Below are 19,291 nucleotides of genomic sequence, written 5' to 3'. Positions count from 1 at the left end.
GAACACTGTGGTACTACAGGGCCAAGGCTGCCGTTGTGATATCAGGCACATGCAGAGAAAACAGCAGGTCGCTCTGTGACTAGAAGTACAAGGCTTGCGAGCAAAACTGTGGCAGGAAGCAGTGGAAGGAGAGCAGGATGTCTCCAATAATTAGTTGAGAATCACCGTGACCTAACTGGTACTATTCCTGCTGAACCAAGACCATCAAATCCGACTTAGTGTTGCCTCTGACTCAAGGAAGTCTGCTTCCATGAGCAGAACCAGTGAATCGCCCTATGGAATCGCCGTATTGTTAATATATTGCCAGATGCTATCTTTATTGCAGAATTAAGAAATGACAGCTGTGAGAAAAAGAGAAAGAGAGAGAGAGAGAATGAAGCTTTGCATCATTGACACACCGATGTAATCATGATAGGAAATAGAATGACTCACTATGAGCTCTAAACCTATCAGACACGCTATGAAGCTATGCCAACTTTTGAACAATTTAGCATTATTTCACCTTTCTTCAAATTGTTATTTTAAGAATTCAGCCTGGCCAATATGATATAAATTGATATAAATGTTATTATACAGCCTACAGTTACAATGCCGTACCATTAAATGTGTAACAAAACGTTTTTCAGAGAGCTGAAACCTCATTTGAAAAAAGAAAATAAATTACTTAAGGGACTCAATAATCATCACTGGATATTAAAAAAGCATTTTCAAATTTCTTTGCAACAGATGCCGAAAAGCAGGTTAACAATTATAGTCTGTTGATCAAGTTCATCAAGTTGGTAAATTTATGAAAAACAAAACATAAAAATAAAACACAACCCCAAAGAACTTCTTTAGACTTATCAGAAGCCTAACAAGAATTAACATGTTTGTAAAAAATGTTAATTCCAGTAGTTAAGGTGTAACTGCAATGTGTCTTCAGTGGATACTCATTTGAGTGGCTTATTAAAAATCTTCAACCAATTTGAACGCATGCGGGGGAGGAATCAGCAGGATTTTTTTTTCATATAATATATTGCAGTTAGGACACAGGTGTCAAAGTGGCGGCCCGGGGGCCAAATCTGGCCCGCCGCATCATTTTGTGTGGCCCGGGAAAGTAAAACACGAGTGCCGACTTTCTGTTTTAGGATCAAATTAAAATGAAGATTATAGATGTATTTTATATTTCCTGATTTTCCCCCTTTTAAATCAATAATTGCAATTTTTAATCCATTTTTTTTCTTTGTGTTTTTAGTTCAAAAATCATTTTGTAAAATCGAAAAATATATAAAAATATTTTTTGTTTTCCACTTTAATATGGAACATAATGATTAAAAGAGATTTTCCCTTACTAAGAAAAAAAGCTCAAATAAACACTTTTTTTAGATCTATAAAAAATGGAATATTTAGGGCTTTTGATTTAGTTATTTTAATCCAATTTTTAAAACAATATCTAAATATTATATTTAAAATGGTCCGGCCCACATGAAATCAAGTTGACGTTAATACGGTCCATGGACCAACCCGAGTCTGAAACCCTTGAGTTAGGAAAAGAGGGAAAAAGTTTCAACTGTCAGGGAAATCAGTGGAGAAAGCAAAATAAAATGAAAATATTTACTTAAGTTTAGAAAAAATGGAAACAAATAAGCACAAAAGGGTCAAATGATCAACAAGCTTGACGCATAGTGGCACTACACTTTTATTCCCAATTGCAAAATGTTATCATTCATTTGCAGAATACTGCATTACTTGTTTGTATTTTTAAAAATGTTAGTTAACAGGGTGGTTAGTAAACGAGTGGTTAGTGTGTCGGCCTCACAGTTCTGGGGTCGAGGGTTTGCACCCAGGTAGGTTTTAACTATGCATGTTCCGTCTCCTCGTGCCCTGTGATTGGCTGGCCACCGATTCAGGGTGTCCCCCGCCTGGTGCCCGATGTCACCTGGGATAGGCTCCAGCACCCCGCGGAGAACTTGAAAACCATGTCAACCTTTACCATGCATCATTTTTTGGTGATGAAACTATTGGGGTGGTGAAAAGAAACTGGAAAGATGACGTAGCTTTGCGTGTGCGCGTGCCCTCCTCCTCTTCCTCCTCCTCTTCCTCCTCCTCCTCCTCCTCCAGCCTGCTCGACGCACAGTGGCACAACTGATGGTGCACTATACACTCCACTGCTAGAGCAGATTTTTGCTTCCACTCAACTTTGCGCGCACCGCAAGATACACGCGTGTAGCGTCAAGAAAGCTACATCGCGAGGAGAAATTCAACTTTTTGCTGGAGGTCATTTCAAGACGGAATTTGGTGTTGAGGTAAGTTGTTTTATACTACCAGTTTATTATGAGGAAATTATGGGAATTTGTTGAGTCTCGTTGGAAAAATGTAAATTGGAATAAAACCAAGACACAAGTTTGTGATTGCAATAAGATTGACACACACATGTATGTTACTTACAAATTCTTCCACATGAGCTGCTTTTTCATGGTGATGCTGATGCTGCAATTCAGTTGCTCCAAATGAATTGAGTAATAGACGTGAGTAAATTTCGTCTAATTCATCATTAGTGAGAAGGGAGACAGTGACAGGGCGCTGTAAATTCTTTTTTCTACATTTCCTATAGTAAATCGCTATTATTTAGTGTGCTGTTCAGTTTGGTTGTGGCCACGCTGTTTAAATATTTCTTCTAAAAGATCATTTACAAAAATCTCATTTTTTTCTTTTTTTTCTTTGATACAAACATTTTTGGAAGTAGTGTTTTGAAAGGACTGGAATTGATGAAGTTTACATAATTTAGTTTTGGGAAGCGTTGTGCTATGAGTAGATGTGAGTTTATTAGAGTAAATGTAATGCTCCTACCGTCGCTATGCGGGAGCTGACACATTTTTAAAAAACATTCTTTTTAAACTATTCCTGCCTGTGCCACACTGACACTAATCTGTCTGACTCGTTCATGTTCTCTGGAGTATTAGCTTGGGGACATTGCACATTCTTACAATGGCTTCTTTACACTGTAACCATGCAACATCCCACATTTCTTTAAAACAAAAACATCATTTTCTTTTTCTGTCTTTGTAACTTTCGTTCTCTCTGATTAAATCCTCTATACATGAACATTATAGAAACATTTCCACAGGGAGTTTGATTCATCGATGTACGGTAATATACGGCCTATTTAGATGAGGCAGTCCCAATGGAGCCTAGATGTCAAGATTTTCTGAGCCCTATCAGAGGTCTATCTATGCTTATGGCCTATATAGTAATTCGAATGAAATTGGATGCATAGGGAGAAATATCTATTTCAAGTGCTCTTTAATTCTTTGCACTTTTGGCATGATAGATTGCATGATTCAATTGGTTGGATTGCTTTGCAAATGAGGCAGCAGACTTCAAAATGACTAATCAAAGAGTAAATCCAAAGATTATGATGCCAGTGAACGTATTCTAAACTTGGTATTTTCATTATTATACATACAGTTGCACCACACTGTCTAACCCCTGTTTAAAATGTGTATATATTTAACTGGCGATGCTGAATGGATTTTAATATTCATATACTTATTAAAAATGGAATGTTTCCTTAGTGAGTCTTCAGCCATTAAGTATATTGCAGTAAACTATTGCCAACCTGTGAGCACTGAAGGAATAGTGCAGCATACTCAATACACTCCGTTATTGCAGCTATGATGCCAGGCAGACACCAAATATGATAAAACTGTCTGATTATCCAAATTAATATAATTTTTAAAGTTGAGATTGTATTTTTGTCATTTTTTTTACTGACTGGTGGAGGGAACAAATATTCAAAATAAAATGTACAAAGCACAGCCTTAAAAACGAGATAACAAACAAACATAAAAAAGTGACATTTGAGTTTTTATTGCTATTTGATTTGTTACTGACCGGCTAATTGTTTGTTTCTTGGCTAAATTTATTGCCATAGAGCAAGGGTGTCAGACTCTTGTTGGTTCGCGGGCCGCATTAACGTCAACTCGATTTGATGTGGGCCGGACCATTTTAGATATAATATTTAGAATTTTTTTTAAAAATGGATGAAAAGAACTGGATCAAAAGCCCTAACTATTCCATTTTTTTATAGATCTAAAACAATGTTTATTTGAACTTTTTTTTCTTAGTAAAGGCAAATCTCTTTTAATCATTATGTTCCATATTAAAGTGGAAAACAGAAAATATTTTTATATATTTTTATATTTTACAAAATGATTTTTGAACTAAAAACACAACGAAAAAATGGTTTAAAAACAATTCAATTATTGATTTAAAAGGGGGAAAATCAGGAAATGTTATATACATCTATATCTATCATTTTAATTTGATCCTAAAACAGAAAGTCGGCACTCATGATTTACTTTCTGGGGCCACACAAAATGATGCGGCGGGCCAGATTTGGCCCCCGGGCCGCAGCTTTGACACCTGCGCAATGACGGAAAAAGAAACTGGTTTCTATTCGTCACATGTTTGGTTTGAGAAAATATAAGCAGATCATAGACAGATGACATGAGGTTGTCCATACGTGACCTCCTTTCCTACTGCATTGATTTAGAAAAAAAATACATCTATAAATACTATGATAGACTCAATCGATTATTTGTGGCAGTGGTGTTTGACGGACATTACTGATAAGAGATTCTTGCAGTCAGGTTTCTTTTATAGAGCTGTTCATGCACACATATTTTCATGCAAAGTACCAATCATAGAACTTGCATTCTCTTTTTGTGTTTCTGGACAAAACGTTATTCCTCATTTCAACATTGTTGTTGTAACATTTTTACTCAGTCAATTCAATATGAAGCAAGCGAATGTATTATTGTTTTTTCAAATTAAACATTTTTGGAAGGACGAGCCAAAGATTTGTGCACAAAACAATGACTATTGGACACGTAGGTGGGAGTGAAAAATATCTTGCTCAACAGATGGATGACAATAACATTTATAACAAGGATTTGGAAATGTGTCACCTGAGTGGTTTGCTGCTCATTTTCGGGCACCCCCAAACCGAAAGCAGAGAATTACAATATCCAAACAAATAAAGTAGGCGGGATATAAAACAGATGGAACAGTTTGCATCACACTTCTGTTTTGTCAAGAGGCTTTGGAAAATTGACTCACATTTATTACAGGACAATTGCAGTGGATATAAAAAGCCTTTTTTTCAGCATGGGGGGCTGTGTTGTGGGCTAATGACTTTCATTTTATTTTTTATTTGTTTTATTTTAATTTATTTTGTTCAATCATATCCTAGTCATGAGTTTTTTAAAGTTATGATTTTGGAATTATATGTTGTACCATTCATACTGTAAGTAGCATTTATGAGTATCATTTTTTAAAAGTACATATTGGTCTCATTTTTTAATTACACCAAAAAAAACTTTTATTTGAATGGGAGCGTGTGGACTTTTATTCTCTGTATATAATTCGACAAGTATTTTTTTATTAAGAAAACATTTTAATTTGAGTAGGCTTGTCATTGTAGTTCTCAACTACACATATAAGGATTCTTGATTTAAAATGTATACATTAGCTTGAAGACTGAGACTTATGCCTACCGGTGGCAACAATCTTGCCAACTGTTTACAACGTGTGCGGTCGATTGGTCGCCGGTCTTTTGGTCGCCCCGACCGCGAAAACGGGCGACCAAAAGACCGGCGACCAAAAGACCGACGACCAAAAGACCGGCGACAAAACAAGGTAAAACAACACGGTCTACACATCAATAAAAGTCAATCATGGCCATGAGCAGTTTCACTGAGCCGACGTGTGAGTGTATAAGACTTTGTATGTACATGCATTGTCTTTAAGAAGGTACGTCAGTCAGGGTCTTAACAAGTTCTCTAACAAAAAACAATAAAAGTGCGGGAAATTTGGAGCTTTTCTTTAGCCTAATAATTACTAGGGCATTAAGTATGACTAAATAGTAATTCGTAGTTTGTATTTAGGGAATTTGAGCAACGATTTAAATGGTAATTATCACTTACCTTCCGGGCGACCAAAAGACCGGCGACCAAAAGATCGGCGACCAAAAGACCGGCGACCAATCGACCGAGTACCGTTTACAGACTGGCTAGAAAAATCGTTTTCTTAATCAAGAATTGTTTAAATAAATGGCAATTCACTGCTTGTTCTTTTTATTACACATACATTGCACACCAATCACAAATTGAGATGGATTTATTAAGTGCATCTCATTGATTTTAAGTACCATTAACTGTAAATGTCAAGCAATCAACTGGAAGGGATTGTCTATCCTCAAATCGTATCACAGAGCTTCAAAGGGCCATTCTAGTATATCCGCAAATAGAATATTTGAAGGGGAATTCTAAATGAAAATTTATTAATATTTCACCTTACCGTTGATTTACACTGAGACTGTTGGCATGTTCCTCTATAAATTCAGAGATTGTGAAAATGGGTTGCAGTGGATTTAATTTTATCTCTAAATTGGGAATAATGATCATTGTAGTCCTTATTAGCTGGACTCTGGGTTATTCTTGAAAATGATATACTACTCTTAATTGCTGTTCTCAGAAGTTAGTATTCTCGCTCCAAATCGGCATTGTCAAAGCAACACTGCCTTAAAAGGGAACAAAGAAATACTTTGAAGATTTTTTTAGTACAGTCAACTGATCCGAAATCCATATTTGGATAACTATAGTACAGTAATTACCTCCGTCAGTAAGTGAAACAGTGTTCTAGAACAAATCCAACTTAGTGCTGCTTTGGCGCAAATAGTGAGTAGGGAATAAGTTTGATAAATGATTAAGGGATGGACCTCATTGTTTTGTCTCCAATTGGACCGTCAAACAATAAACAAGAACTATAAGTGTGCCCTACATTTCTGCAGCATTAAACATGAACCCACTCCCCTGCATTTCAATTGCATGGTGCAGTAACAGTACAGTACTGCCATACTACACGCAAGGATTTTGTAACCATGGCAACCAACAACATCTATACAGAGAATGGTCAGATTAGCGACTGAGGTGTGAAGAGGAACCGATTCCAATTTTACGTTAAGCTAAATAGCCAAGCTTGTTTTGAATTACTACTATATCACTACAGTAATACACAAGCCGATTCTACGCGGTGTAGTTTTGATGAGTGGGATTACACAATGACAACCAGATCTCATACAATTATAAAATTGGGTTTCAATAAATCATTTAAAGCACGTGTCAAAGTGGCGGCCCGGGGGCCAAATCTGGCCCGCCGCATCATTTTGTGTGGCCTGGGAAAGTAAATCATGAGTGCCGACTTTCTGTTTTAGGATCAAATTAAAATGAAGAGTATAGATTTATATGTTAAATTTCCTGATTTCCCCCCTTTTAAATCAATATTTGTAATTTTTTAATCATTTTTTTCTGTTTTTCGTTCAAAAATCATTTTGTAATATCTAAAAATATATTAAAAAAAGCTAAAATAAACATTGTTTTAGATCTATAAAAAACGGAATATTCAGGGTTTTTAATCCTGTTCTTTTAATCCATTAATGAAAAAAATCTAAATATTATATCTAAAATGGTCCGGCCCACGTGAAATCAAGTTGACGTTAAAGCGGCCCGCGAACCAACCCGAGTCTGACACCCCTGATGTAAAGAGTTACGCGAGACTTCCAGTTCAAAAGCATTCCGACATTCCAGTTAAGCAAAGTGCGGGATTCCCGTACCAACTTGTTTGAGGTGGACGCTCAAGCATCCGACCAGCAAACCGACCTCCTGCCATGTTTCTTTGAAGATGGCTTGTTCTCTCAGTGTGTTACAGCATTATTTTACTCATTGAACAACCGCACACACCGCATTACAACAAAACAGATTAACTGCATCATTGCCGACAAGAGGCAGAAAAACAGAAGGAAGTATATTTAGGTACAGACTGCTACTATTGACTGGCCAAAGGCCTCTGAGATTACATTTTCTCATTGACGTGGGAGGAAAAGAAGCTCGAGTTGAGCCTTTTGGTCGATAGAAGATTTTTGTAGCGTGCCGAGTCTACTCTTCGAGCTCCATTAGTTTATATGAGAAAGGCCAAGCACGCATCAGAGGACCGACCCCATGGGCTTTTAGTGTTACGTTTCCAGTTTAGCCTGCACACATTGTGTTACAGCAACTTGTTTGCTTTCGTTGATTCAATTAGTTAAAATTGGCTGTGTTTTGCCCGCAGTGTTGCGTTTCTTTTTCGCCAGGGTTGTCACAGAAGAGGACCAGTTATACTTTAAGTGGAAGCAAGACTGTAATGTGATTTTTGAAACGCATTAGGCATAAACTGATATGAAGCCTTTGAAAAAAAGAAATACGACTTCATTCTTTTGGGGGTCAACATTTCTTAGTGTAACACATTTTCCCAAATATTTCTTCTTGAGAGTATGAACCTTTTGAAAACTTGTCTCAGATAATAGGAAATTATTATTTAAAATCTCCTCAGAACAAACTTGAGATGACATGGCAATTTAGTTTCTTTATGTTTGTGATTTTTCACCAGGGGGCTTTTGTCATGTGTCTTGTAGGAGATTGAACAGTATCATTTTGTTAGTTGTTTTCGTGTGGACAATCCATTTTTTAGGGCTTGTCAAGGCCATGTGGAGAACTTCTCACCAACCCTAATAGCTTTTTGGTCACAGTAGGACATCAAGACAAGGGCTAACCCCAGTTACATGAGTGGATAGCAGCAGGGCAAGTTTGTTCATATCAAAGAATATGTTGTCCCTGGTGGATGGCGGCATTCTCTTGCTGCTAATTCACCCGCGTCACCATGGTGACGGGGCTCAGATGTGGCATTTGTACTAGACGTGAACTTTTTAGTCACATGGTTTTCTGAATCAAACGCTTGGTAAGCCATCTGCGAGGTCACCAACAACTGTTTTTCTGCACAGATGCAAACCCACAAACAAGTTATGCTCTCTCTTTATAATAAAAATGCATGCTGGATGATCACTATGAAAAAAAATATATATATATATATAATCAATCAGTGGTGTGCCGTCAGGGCCTTCAAGGCCTTTTCTGCTGGCCTAAGAAATATCTGAATCACAGACTGATGTTAATCATATTTTGTCCATGAATACTATTATATATTAAATAATTCTAAATTGTCTGTTAACTTCCTTTCATTGTTTTTCCCCCTGGTTGCACTGCTTCCAGATGTGTGTTTTCATAATGAAGCATTTAACCAATCACATTTCAGCCATTATTTTTTGCCAGGGTCAGAAATCTGCCTCAAGGCCTTCACAATCAGTTCTGCAGGCCCTGCTGCATTAAATAAGCGTCGATAAGACTGTTGCTTTAAACAATCAAATTTCGAGTTGGGATACGTCATCGCTTTCACCAACTATTATTGGCTAGTGATACCAAACTGTATCTGGAGCGAGCTGCACAAGCAAATATATTGTTGTGTTGATTTAAAGCCATTTTCAAGACAGACTTTTCAAGAAAAAAAAGCTGGACATCATTAAGAAAGGTTGGAAAACTCCAAAGCAAGCAAATCTGTCACAACCGGGAATGAACATTTTCAGCACTAAATCGAATAAAACGTATGCCAGAAATACGACAGGACAGGCTCGACTTTCAGCATTAGCTTCAATGGCGATAGAAAAGAAGGAAGAAAGGAGGATGGATATTGTGTACAGTTAAGAAGGATTTTTGGTGAGTAAAATATAGCTATATTCCTAAATAATATTTCAATTGTATGAGATTATTATTGATTATTTTTTATGTGTCGCAGCTGTAGCTGCAGCAGAGGTTTTATAGCCATAAAATAGTTTTGGAGGGTTGGATTGATTCGCTGAAGGCTTCGCTAGAAAACGCACGGACCGCCGCTGATATCAATATATATCAAATTTTAGTGTAAAATTCACTCTGTGCAGTAACATTCACCAATATGACAGGGAAAAACTGTACATTACAATAATAAAAGATGTGGAGAATAGTACGTATATCAAAATATACAAGGGAGCACAAGTACAACAACCGATAATTTCATTAGTTTCACTTCTTAATCGATTCCCTTTCTTTGCTGTTGGAGAAAGAAGCTTTAGATCAGAGAATATTAAAGTCAGAGGTGGCAGGCGTTCTAGATAAGGACTGAAAAGAGAGGAATAAACTTGGGATAACATGCTTGGCATTTAATTTAATTTGATTATGCATCTTACCACCTACGCAGAGACACAATGCGGAATAAGGTCTCGTGCTGGTTATCACGGCATTTGAGGAAATTATTTTAGAATCAAATGGTGTAACATGGTTTTTCCACTCACGTCTAATTTCTAATGTCATGATAATCAGTGGAGTTGGGTGTCATACACAATCAATTCCACTGGAGCCTGAGGTTATAAAAATTTCAAAAGCATTCAACATGGTGGAGTTTTGTGTACTTTTGATGTCATTAGTTTTACCTTATTATCTTCCCTTTGTGCTCTATTATATTCACAACTCATATTTGGCAACATTTGAGGGCGCCTTTCAATACATGTATACGTTCCAAATGATTTTAAACACAGATAGCAAAGAGGAAAATTTATTAGTAAGTCTTCCTCACAGGAAAAGAGATGCAGGTTCGAATCTAACAGCTTTGAGCGTGAGTTCCCGTGCTGGTGCGTCTGCTTTTCTGATGAAAAAAAAGCATGTGAATTTTTGTCTATACAGTACATACAATGTAATTAAGAGGCAGTCCAGGTTGTCCCGCTCACTACTGTAAATTTATCTTGAAATTTAAGCCCAAGAGCCTAGATGCTTAGAGGTTAAAGGAAGTACAATTATACAAATTGTATTCCAGAATGTAAATGCATGAAAAGAAACATTGCCACTGGCAAACCAATGCAAGCATCATAAGCAGCGTCAGCATAATAAATCAGTTTAATAATTGATGGAACAAAACCATAGAACTTGGTTTTCAAGATGTATTTGTGTAAGACTACAAAATACCATCAGTTGTTTCTCAGGGTTAAAGCGGTTTTGAGCTGAATTTGTGCATGCTGTTCTATCTGTGATTTATTGCCAGCTGACTCTTGAGTTGCTGTTCACTGGCTTTGCAATTACATAAATATGATTTAAATTGTTTGCATCTATCGGCATTGTGCTTTTGATTCTCTGCGCCGAAGCAGAACGATGTGGCTAGTGAAAAAGAAGTCTAGTTTTGGAAGCCATTTATGCAGTGGTGTGCCGTCAGGGCCTTCAAGGCCTTCTCTGCTGGCCTAAGAAATATCTGAATCACAGACTGATTTTAATTATATTTTGTCCATGAATACTTATTAAATAATTCCAAATTGTCTGTTAGCTTCCTTTCATTGCTTTCCCCCCTGGTCGCACTGCTTCCAGATGTGTGTTTTCATATTGAAGCATTTAACCAATCACATTTCAGCCATTATTTGTTGCCAGGGTCAGAAATCTGCCTCAAGGCCTTCACAATCAGTTCTGCAGGCTCTGCTGCATTAAACAAGCGTCAATAAGACTGTTGCTTTAACCAATCAGATTTCGGGTTGGCAACACCACAATGCCTTCTCGCAGGCGTAGGGATACGTCATTGCCTTCTCGCAGGCGTAGGGATACGTCATCGCTTTCACCAACTATGATTGGCTAGTGATAGAGTGGACTAGCCAGAGTTACCAAACTGTATCTGGAGCGAGCTGCACAAGCAAATATATTGTTGTGTTGATTTAAAGCCATTTTCAAGATTGACTTTTCCAGAAAAAAAGCTGGACGTCATTAAGAAAGGTCGGACAACTCCAAAGCAAGCCTGTCACAACCGGGAACAAACATTTTCAGCACTAAAACGAATAAAAACGCATGCCAGAAATACGACAGGACAGGCTCGACTTTCAGCATTAGCTTCGATGGCGATAGAAAAGAAGGAAGAAAGAAAGGAGGATGGATATTGTGTACAGTTAAAAAGGATTTTTGGTGAGTAAAATATGGCTATATTCCTAAATAATATTTCAATTGTATGAGGTTATTATTGATTATTTTTTATGTTTCGCAGTTGTAGCTGCAGTAGAGGTTTTATAGCCATAAAATAGTTTTTGCTGAAGGCGTCACTAGGAAATGCACGGACCGCCACTGCATTTATGTATAAAAATTCAACTTGTATTGTTCTTGTCTTTGTGCTATTACACAGCAAAAACTCAACCTTTGGCTTAAAAGGCAAAAAAAACGGACTGAAGCAAAATGTCAGGATTACTTTGAGGAGTTTTAATTTGAACTTTTACGGCTAAAATGTTTTGTTTCCTTTGCTATTGTAAACACGGATAAAAAGGCTTTTCATCTTGTTTGCGAGCGAAGCTTTCTATAAAATGATGTTTGTAAATGCTGAGGCTCAGCAATGTTTAACTTCACCTCACTAAATCAGCACTGGCTTGGAGTAGTCAGCAGTTCAGTGAGTTGCTGAGCTAAGAGGACTGTAAAGAAAGGGATGAGCTTTGAAAGATGAACATTCAATTAATGTTTTCATAAACTTCCTGATGTTGATGCATTGCATCCAGCTAATAATTTGATGTCCTTAGTTGAAGAACTGCAATGATATTAAATGACTGCTGAAGATGTAGTTCAATATTTGCAGGAAGAAAAATAATTCCAAGTAGAGTAAATACTCTGATCAAGTACAAGAAAACAACGTTAACCTTGACATACTGTATTATATTCTGCTTCTCCAAAGTCATAAATTTAGTTTGAAAGGTTACAAGGACCTATAGCAACATCTTTATAACAATTGAACACATGATTTTTTAAAAATACTGCACTCAGATCTACAGTAGTAGCAAGGTTACATAAATGAGTAATGAAGTGCTGCCAGTAATTGATTGGTCACAGTCCACCCCAAAAAAATAATAACAGAATGAGTAGTAATAATGCTCAAAGGGAGCTGAGAGTGGTTAGAACAAATGGTGCCATTAGTGTTATAAACCTTTTTCCCCTTTTCTTCATAATAAGGCCTTTCACGACAACATTAAGACCGTTTGCAGACTTCTGCCTCATGCCAGATTATAGACACATAATTTTTAAAAGATATCAACCACACAAATAACAGGTAACAACTTGGTTTTGTTTCATTACATGTCATAGTCAGTCATCCGAGAATCTAGCTTATGCTGACTTCCATCATGAAAGGGACAAATTCATTTCGGACTGAACTTTATTTATGTCTAAACTTCTCTTTTAATAGACTTGACCTTTTTTTTTTTTTTTACAAAGCATCATTTTGCTTTATATTTGATCTTTTCAAAAAAATACTATCCGTGCACTGTTAAAGTTTACTGTTTTTTTTGCTTGCATCCTCTGTCAGGAACATTACAAAAATACTCGTTTGCTCTTTTTATGCAACTTTGCTGAGCAAAAGCGTTCATCACATGGCCGCTATAGTGAAAGTGACACGAAAAGATGCAGAGCCAGGAAAGGTCACCCACATGCAGAAAGTACAGTGTACATGCCGCTTGCTGCTGATGAGAAAAGACTATGCACGTTTTTGAATCATTATTTTCTCCCGTCTTTATTTGTCCATACAGGTCAGGTGTGGCCATGCCCTTTGGCTGTTTAACAATTGGCGAAAAGAAGGATTATCACAGTCCTTCAGATGTAACGGACAAATATGACATGGGTCAAATTGTTAAATCGTGAGTACATTAATATATATATATATATATATATATATATATATATATATATATATATATATATATACATATATATATATATATATATATATATATATATATATATATATATATATATATATACACAATATATGTATGTAATATATTCTTTAATTCCGTGGTCAAACCCAACCTTTTTCTCACCGCGGACCGCTAAAATTGTGTTGGGGTGGGGTCGGTGCACGTATGACACCCACGACAGCAAAAAAAAAAAAGTCCCAAGCATAATACCAATTATCTATTATTATTATAACAACATTTCAAGTAGGTTGAGATTGAAAACGTTGACATTTTTTAATCTGATGGACCGGCACTAGGTTCACGGACCGGTGGTTGGGGACCACTGCTTTAATATATATATATATATATATATGTAACCTTAAACAAGAGTCACAAATGAAGTCTTAAGGACATTTTCAGTAAATTATCATTAAAAAAACACAGCATGATTGTCCACTACTCACAAAAAATTTGGGATCTTGGATTAAAATTTTAAGACGAACCAAAATGAATTTTACCTAGATTTTCTTTCATTCACTAATCAAGCATCTTTGCATGCAGGATAAGTCAAATATATATATTTTTTTACATTTAAGACCAGTTCATGGGTTTTAATCTTTAGTGGTACTACTATTCATTCTTCTCACATATAAACTGTTTTCAGGGAGGAGTTTTGTGAGCTATTCAGGGCTAAGGACAAAAATTCAACAAGAATGTACACATGTAAAAGGTTCATGAAAAAGGACGGAAGAAAAGTCCGCAAAGCTGCAAAAAATGAAATCCTCATTTTGAAGATGTGAGTAGTATATACATTTTATTGTTCACTTAATTTTGAATTATATTTTTACTAACTGCTGTTTTGTATTCATTATCGCTGCTTAGGCTGTACTTTTTTTAAACACTTGATCTTGTTGTGTAATTAAGCTTTGACTATGGTGTAAGTAGTGGATGTTTTTTGATATTCAAGACTAAAAGCTGGAACATTGAATGAGTGAGCCAAAGAGTCTCACATCCAAATCTTAATCTAATATTTTTAATCATTAGGTGAAACCACAATTGTGCTCCTGACATGCAAGAGCTTTTTAATCATGCCGATTAGTTTCTTTGCATTGAGTTTTGTGAAAGAAACATTATTTAATTACAGTTTGTATGGTATCAATGAGTGAAAGATTAAAACTTCCAACAGTATCTAATTTTTCACTCTGATTCCTAATCCCTTCAGGGTGAAACATTCTAATATTCTCCAGCTGGTGGATGTCTTTGAAACAAAAAAGGAATATTTCCTTTTTCTTGAACTGTAAGTGAGAATTGTAGTGTCTTTTGTCCTTCTGAACTCCTAGGTAGCCCCTTTATTCATCTTAGAATTTCCCATTGTTTATGGTGATATCACAAAATCTATACATGCCTGTCATAAATGTGCTCCATTTAAGAGAATGCATCTCTTCCGTCAGCGCAACAGGTAGAGAAGTATTTGACTGGATCTTGGATCAAGGCTATTACTCAGAGCGGGACACAAGCAATGTGGTGCGCCAGGTCTTGGAAGCTGTTGCGTACCTCCACTCTCTGCATATTGTGCACAGAAATCTCAAGGTAAAACACATCTCTCTATCGCTATTAATATAAGCAGCCAACAAATTTCGAGGAATTGATTTTTTTCTGGTGCTGTTTAAGAAATGTGTGGTTTGTTTGTAAGCAGATTGCATTTCTCGACTAGAGCCCAGAATAACCCACACTAATGCCAGCATTACAAATAAAGCTGGGGTCTGATACTTCAAATAGTCGTCCTTTCGGAAAAAAACAGTCCGGGTTGCTATTGGCTTATGTGTTTGTGAATGACTACTACTTTAAAAATGACTCTAAAAGTGTGAATCTGTTATAGTTGGAGAACCTGGTTTACTACAATCGCTTGAAGCACTCTAAAATAGTCATCAGTGACTTCCATCTTGCCAAGTTGGAAAATGGATTAATCAAAGACCCCTGTGGGACACCTGAATATTTAGGTGAGATTTTTAAAGAGCCAAACAAAACAGTGCGAATATTTTTTTCCTTTTAACAGCAATAGGTAATCCCGTTTCGTTATTCTTCTGCAGCTCCTGAGGTCGTCGGCAGACAGCGATACGGTCGACCTGTAGACTGCTGGGCAACAGGTGTCATAATGTACATCCTGTGAGTATTGACATTCATAAATTATGTGTGAGAGACTGTTCGGTGCTGCAAAATGTAAAGGTTCGATACCATGATAAGTATTCTATATTCATTCGCTCACCATCCAGCCGCTTATCTTTTCAATATATAGGGCTGACAAGCTACAAACTCAACTGGTTTACTGCTAATCATAGATAATGTTTTTATTAAAATGCAAATGGCACTACTTACGACTTTCAATTTCTTCTCTATATTCAAACCTAGACTTTCAGGTAACCCACCTTTCTACGATGAAAGTGATGAAGACGACTATGAAAATCATGACAAGAACCTATTCCGAAAGATCCTTGCCGGAGATTATGAGTTTGACTCTCCATACTGGGACGAGATCTCAGATTCAGGTATCTTGATCGTGAAGACATGAGACACAATGAAAATGTGACAGATTCTGTCCCGTAAAAATTAATTTAAAAAAAAAGAAATAAATCCAAGATCAATCCTAACACCCACCAGAGGAATGAATCAGCCACTTTTTAAAGTTTCCATTCATTTCCCCATCACAGCAAAGAATCTGGTTACACGTCTGATGGAGGTGGATCAAGACCAGAGACTGACAGCCCAGGAAGCTATTAATCATGAATGGTAGATGGTGTAGATGGTGTAGACCAAATGAATCTCATTCTTTGTAAACATGAGCAGAGAAATTGAATAAGAAATTCTAGGTTTCCGTGTCCTTATTTTATTATTATTTCACAGGATCTCTGGTGGTGCAGCCTCAGATAAAAACATAAAGGAACACGTATGTGCACAAATAGAGAAGAACTTTGCACGAGCCAAATGGAAGGTAAGCCCCAAGTGCCTACTTTCAATCAAATCCTTTGATTTGAAATGTAACGGCACATTTTGGTAAGAATACTGACAAACGGGCTGTTTTTCAAATTCTCTTCCCACAGAAAGCTGTGCGAGTGACCACCATCATGAAGAGACTGAGAGCAACCGAGCAAAGTAACACAACGACCTCCAGTCCAACAGCGACCGCAGTATCGGACAGCGTGCCTCCGGAGGCCACAGCGGACCCTGCCTCACCTGCTGCTGCTACAGCACAGGAAGTCGGCATGGAAATAAACAACCCAGTTGTGGAAACCACTGAGGAGACAGCGCCACAACCACAGGAAGCAGAGCCCACCTCTCGCTGCAATGGAGATACTTTGGCTCCACTCCATGTAGGTGCCGAGGCAGGAGATGAGCAAGGCTAGCCCCGCCATACATCCCCCAACACCCCGACCTCCTTGTGTTTACTTCTGTGACCTTTGCACACCTGCACGCTGTACATTGGCTGCTAGCATGGTGACACTGACGCTCTCTCACTTGCAGCATTATTATCATCAGTACTAGCTTTCTTGCGCGCACCGCATGATATTGGCATTCCAGTTAACTGAATCACATTTCTATTTATAACCAATTCTAATAATTATTTGCTTGAACAGATTTAAAGAACAGATCTGATGTCAAGCTGCAGTTTTACATGGATGTCTCTCAGTCATAAGAACGTCCTCAACGCTTTTAAAAAAAATCTTACCTGGGAAATATTTCTCTGCTAGTTCTTCAAAACAAAGGATAGTTTTGAACTGTATTCCTCCGAGGTCCTAATAAGTGGGTTTGTCCAGACAACTAACAGTTTCTGTATGTCACACACAAGCACAGAAGAACACACAGTTTATTAGTTTACTTATTCCCTCCTCAGGGAAGAACATCATAGTTGTATGTCTGAATATTTTGTACATAGAAAACTTTGTAGGAGTAGCTAAAAGAGCATGAGTTCTCACTTTTTTTTGCTGTAAATTTTACATTTACCATAGATATAAAAGACTACACAACCCTGTCCAGATGCCCGGTTGTTGTGAAATAAAAAAATGAGAACATGATAATAGCCTTTCAATCTTTTTCCACCATAAATTTAAGCAACTGTTGCAGCTCTTTTTGAGAGGAAATTAAAAAATAAAAAACACCTTAATGTGGCTGCAAAACTGAAAAGCAATTTAGAATGTGCCACAATGTATAGACTGATTAACCCCAGTAAGAAATACCAGGGCAGTTTTATTACATGTATATGAGTATATTATGGTCTGGTGAAACCCAGGTTGGAACTTTTATGTATTATAATCCCATCCAATATACAAATACCGGAGCTTATCACCAAAAACCACAAACGCTTCACAGTGAAACAGGCTAGTAGCACGATTATGTACATACTTGGGCAGTTTTTCTTCAAATTTATTATGAAGCTTGAAGGAAACATGGCTAGATATATACTGGTTTCATTATTTCTATCACAATCAGTTCAGGGCTGTGTACTCACTTACTTTTGTACTGACTGTACCTAGCCAATAGTTCAAATTTTACACTTTGACCCAAGGTGTGTTGAAACTGTATTAAAAATATTTTGTGCCCCATTTCATATATGTTTGTCTTGCAAAATATAGATCTTGATCCAATGGCACTTCTATGCATCTAATTAATTTGTAGCTTTTCTTTTTCTAAAAGCACCACAATAGGCTTTATGACATTAGAATTGATGATATATGGAGTTATTGTTTTGCCATTGCTCTGTTTGCCTTGGTCTACACTCTTGCGCTACCATGTCTTAATTACAAGTACGTCTTTTAACCTCATTCTTTTATTGGAAGACACGTATCATTGCTAGAAAGTTAACGTTCATTTTGCCCATCTTGTTTTTCTAAGCTCATCTTGCTTGTCTTGACAACCGGTACTAATAAAGATCGCTCAATAATAATGATCCACGAAAGGAGTCCTAATAGAAGCTGAGCAATATTTGACAGGCTACAAAAACTGTGATTCTTGCTGTTCTTGGTTTCGGATTGTCCGTCTTTTTGGTTCTGTTAGAAGTTTACCTGTCGCTTCAAGGCGCAATAGGATACAATTAATGTTTGTGCAAATTTGTTGTAAAACTCATGTCTACGATTGAGCTCCCCATAGTGACATTGACACATGATAGTATGTGCTATTTTACATAAAAATAAAAATGTATGTAAAAATTTGTAAACACGCCACGCATTCATACAAAACGTACTTAAATGTTTGGCAGTGGCTCCTTAGCAGGTAACCGGTCAAATAGCCTATATAAATAATAGTCATTAAATCCCTATTCACCTAATGTTAAAATCTATCAATTGGCAATAACACATCAAATTTCGATAAGATTGGTTGAATAGTTTAGAAAATCCCCTATTCCCTCAATGTTAAATAATAGGTTACCGGCTAAATAGCCCCTGGGACTATTTGACCGGTTACTGGCTAAGGAGCCACTGCCTAAATGTTTATCTTTGTTTTGCTACAATTCTACATTTTTACAATTTGTGTTGAAGCTGATACCATTATTTCTTATCGTGTCTTTGTTAAAAGGTTATTTCAGAAATCCAGAGGCGTTTTTATGAATAGATAATTTGTTGTAGTCCTTGTTTGTTTAGAAGACTGACACCGTAAATACTGTTTGAACTTTGT

At 36.9% G+C, this 19,291-nt stretch overlaps 1 protein-coding gene across 1 annotated transcript; it reads left to right on the top strand.

Moving 5' to 3' along the window:
- Positions 1 to 2,109: 2,109 nt before the first annotated feature.
- camkvb (CaM kinase-like vesicle-associated b) lies at positions 2,110 to 17,740 on the top strand. The gene is made up of 11 exons (XM_077602653.1): positions 2,110 to 2,285; positions 13,478 to 13,585; positions 14,289 to 14,420; positions 14,847 to 14,921; positions 15,076 to 15,214; positions 15,504 to 15,624; positions 15,715 to 15,790; positions 16,034 to 16,170; positions 16,333 to 16,411; positions 16,526 to 16,613; positions 16,723 to 17,740. The coding sequence occupies exons 2-11, from the start codon at positions 13,491 to 13,493 to the stop codon at positions 17,023 to 17,025; spliced, it is 1,245 nt and encodes a 414-aa protein (XP_077458779.1). The 5' UTR covers positions 2,110 to 2,285; positions 13,478 to 13,490; the 3' UTR covers positions 17,026 to 17,740.
- Positions 17,741 to 19,291: the final 1,551 nt, after the last annotated feature.

This window comes from Stigmatopora argus, chromosome 6 (assembly GCF_051989625.1).
Source record: "Stigmatopora argus isolate UIUO_Sarg chromosome 6, RoL_Sarg_1.0, whole genome shotgun sequence".
NCBI classification, from domain to species: Eukaryota; Metazoa; Chordata; class Actinopteri; order Syngnathiformes; family Syngnathidae; genus Stigmatopora; species Stigmatopora argus.
The sequence above is the reverse complement of the archived record's forward strand: the minus strand, read 5'-3'. Positions and strand labels throughout refer to the sequence as shown.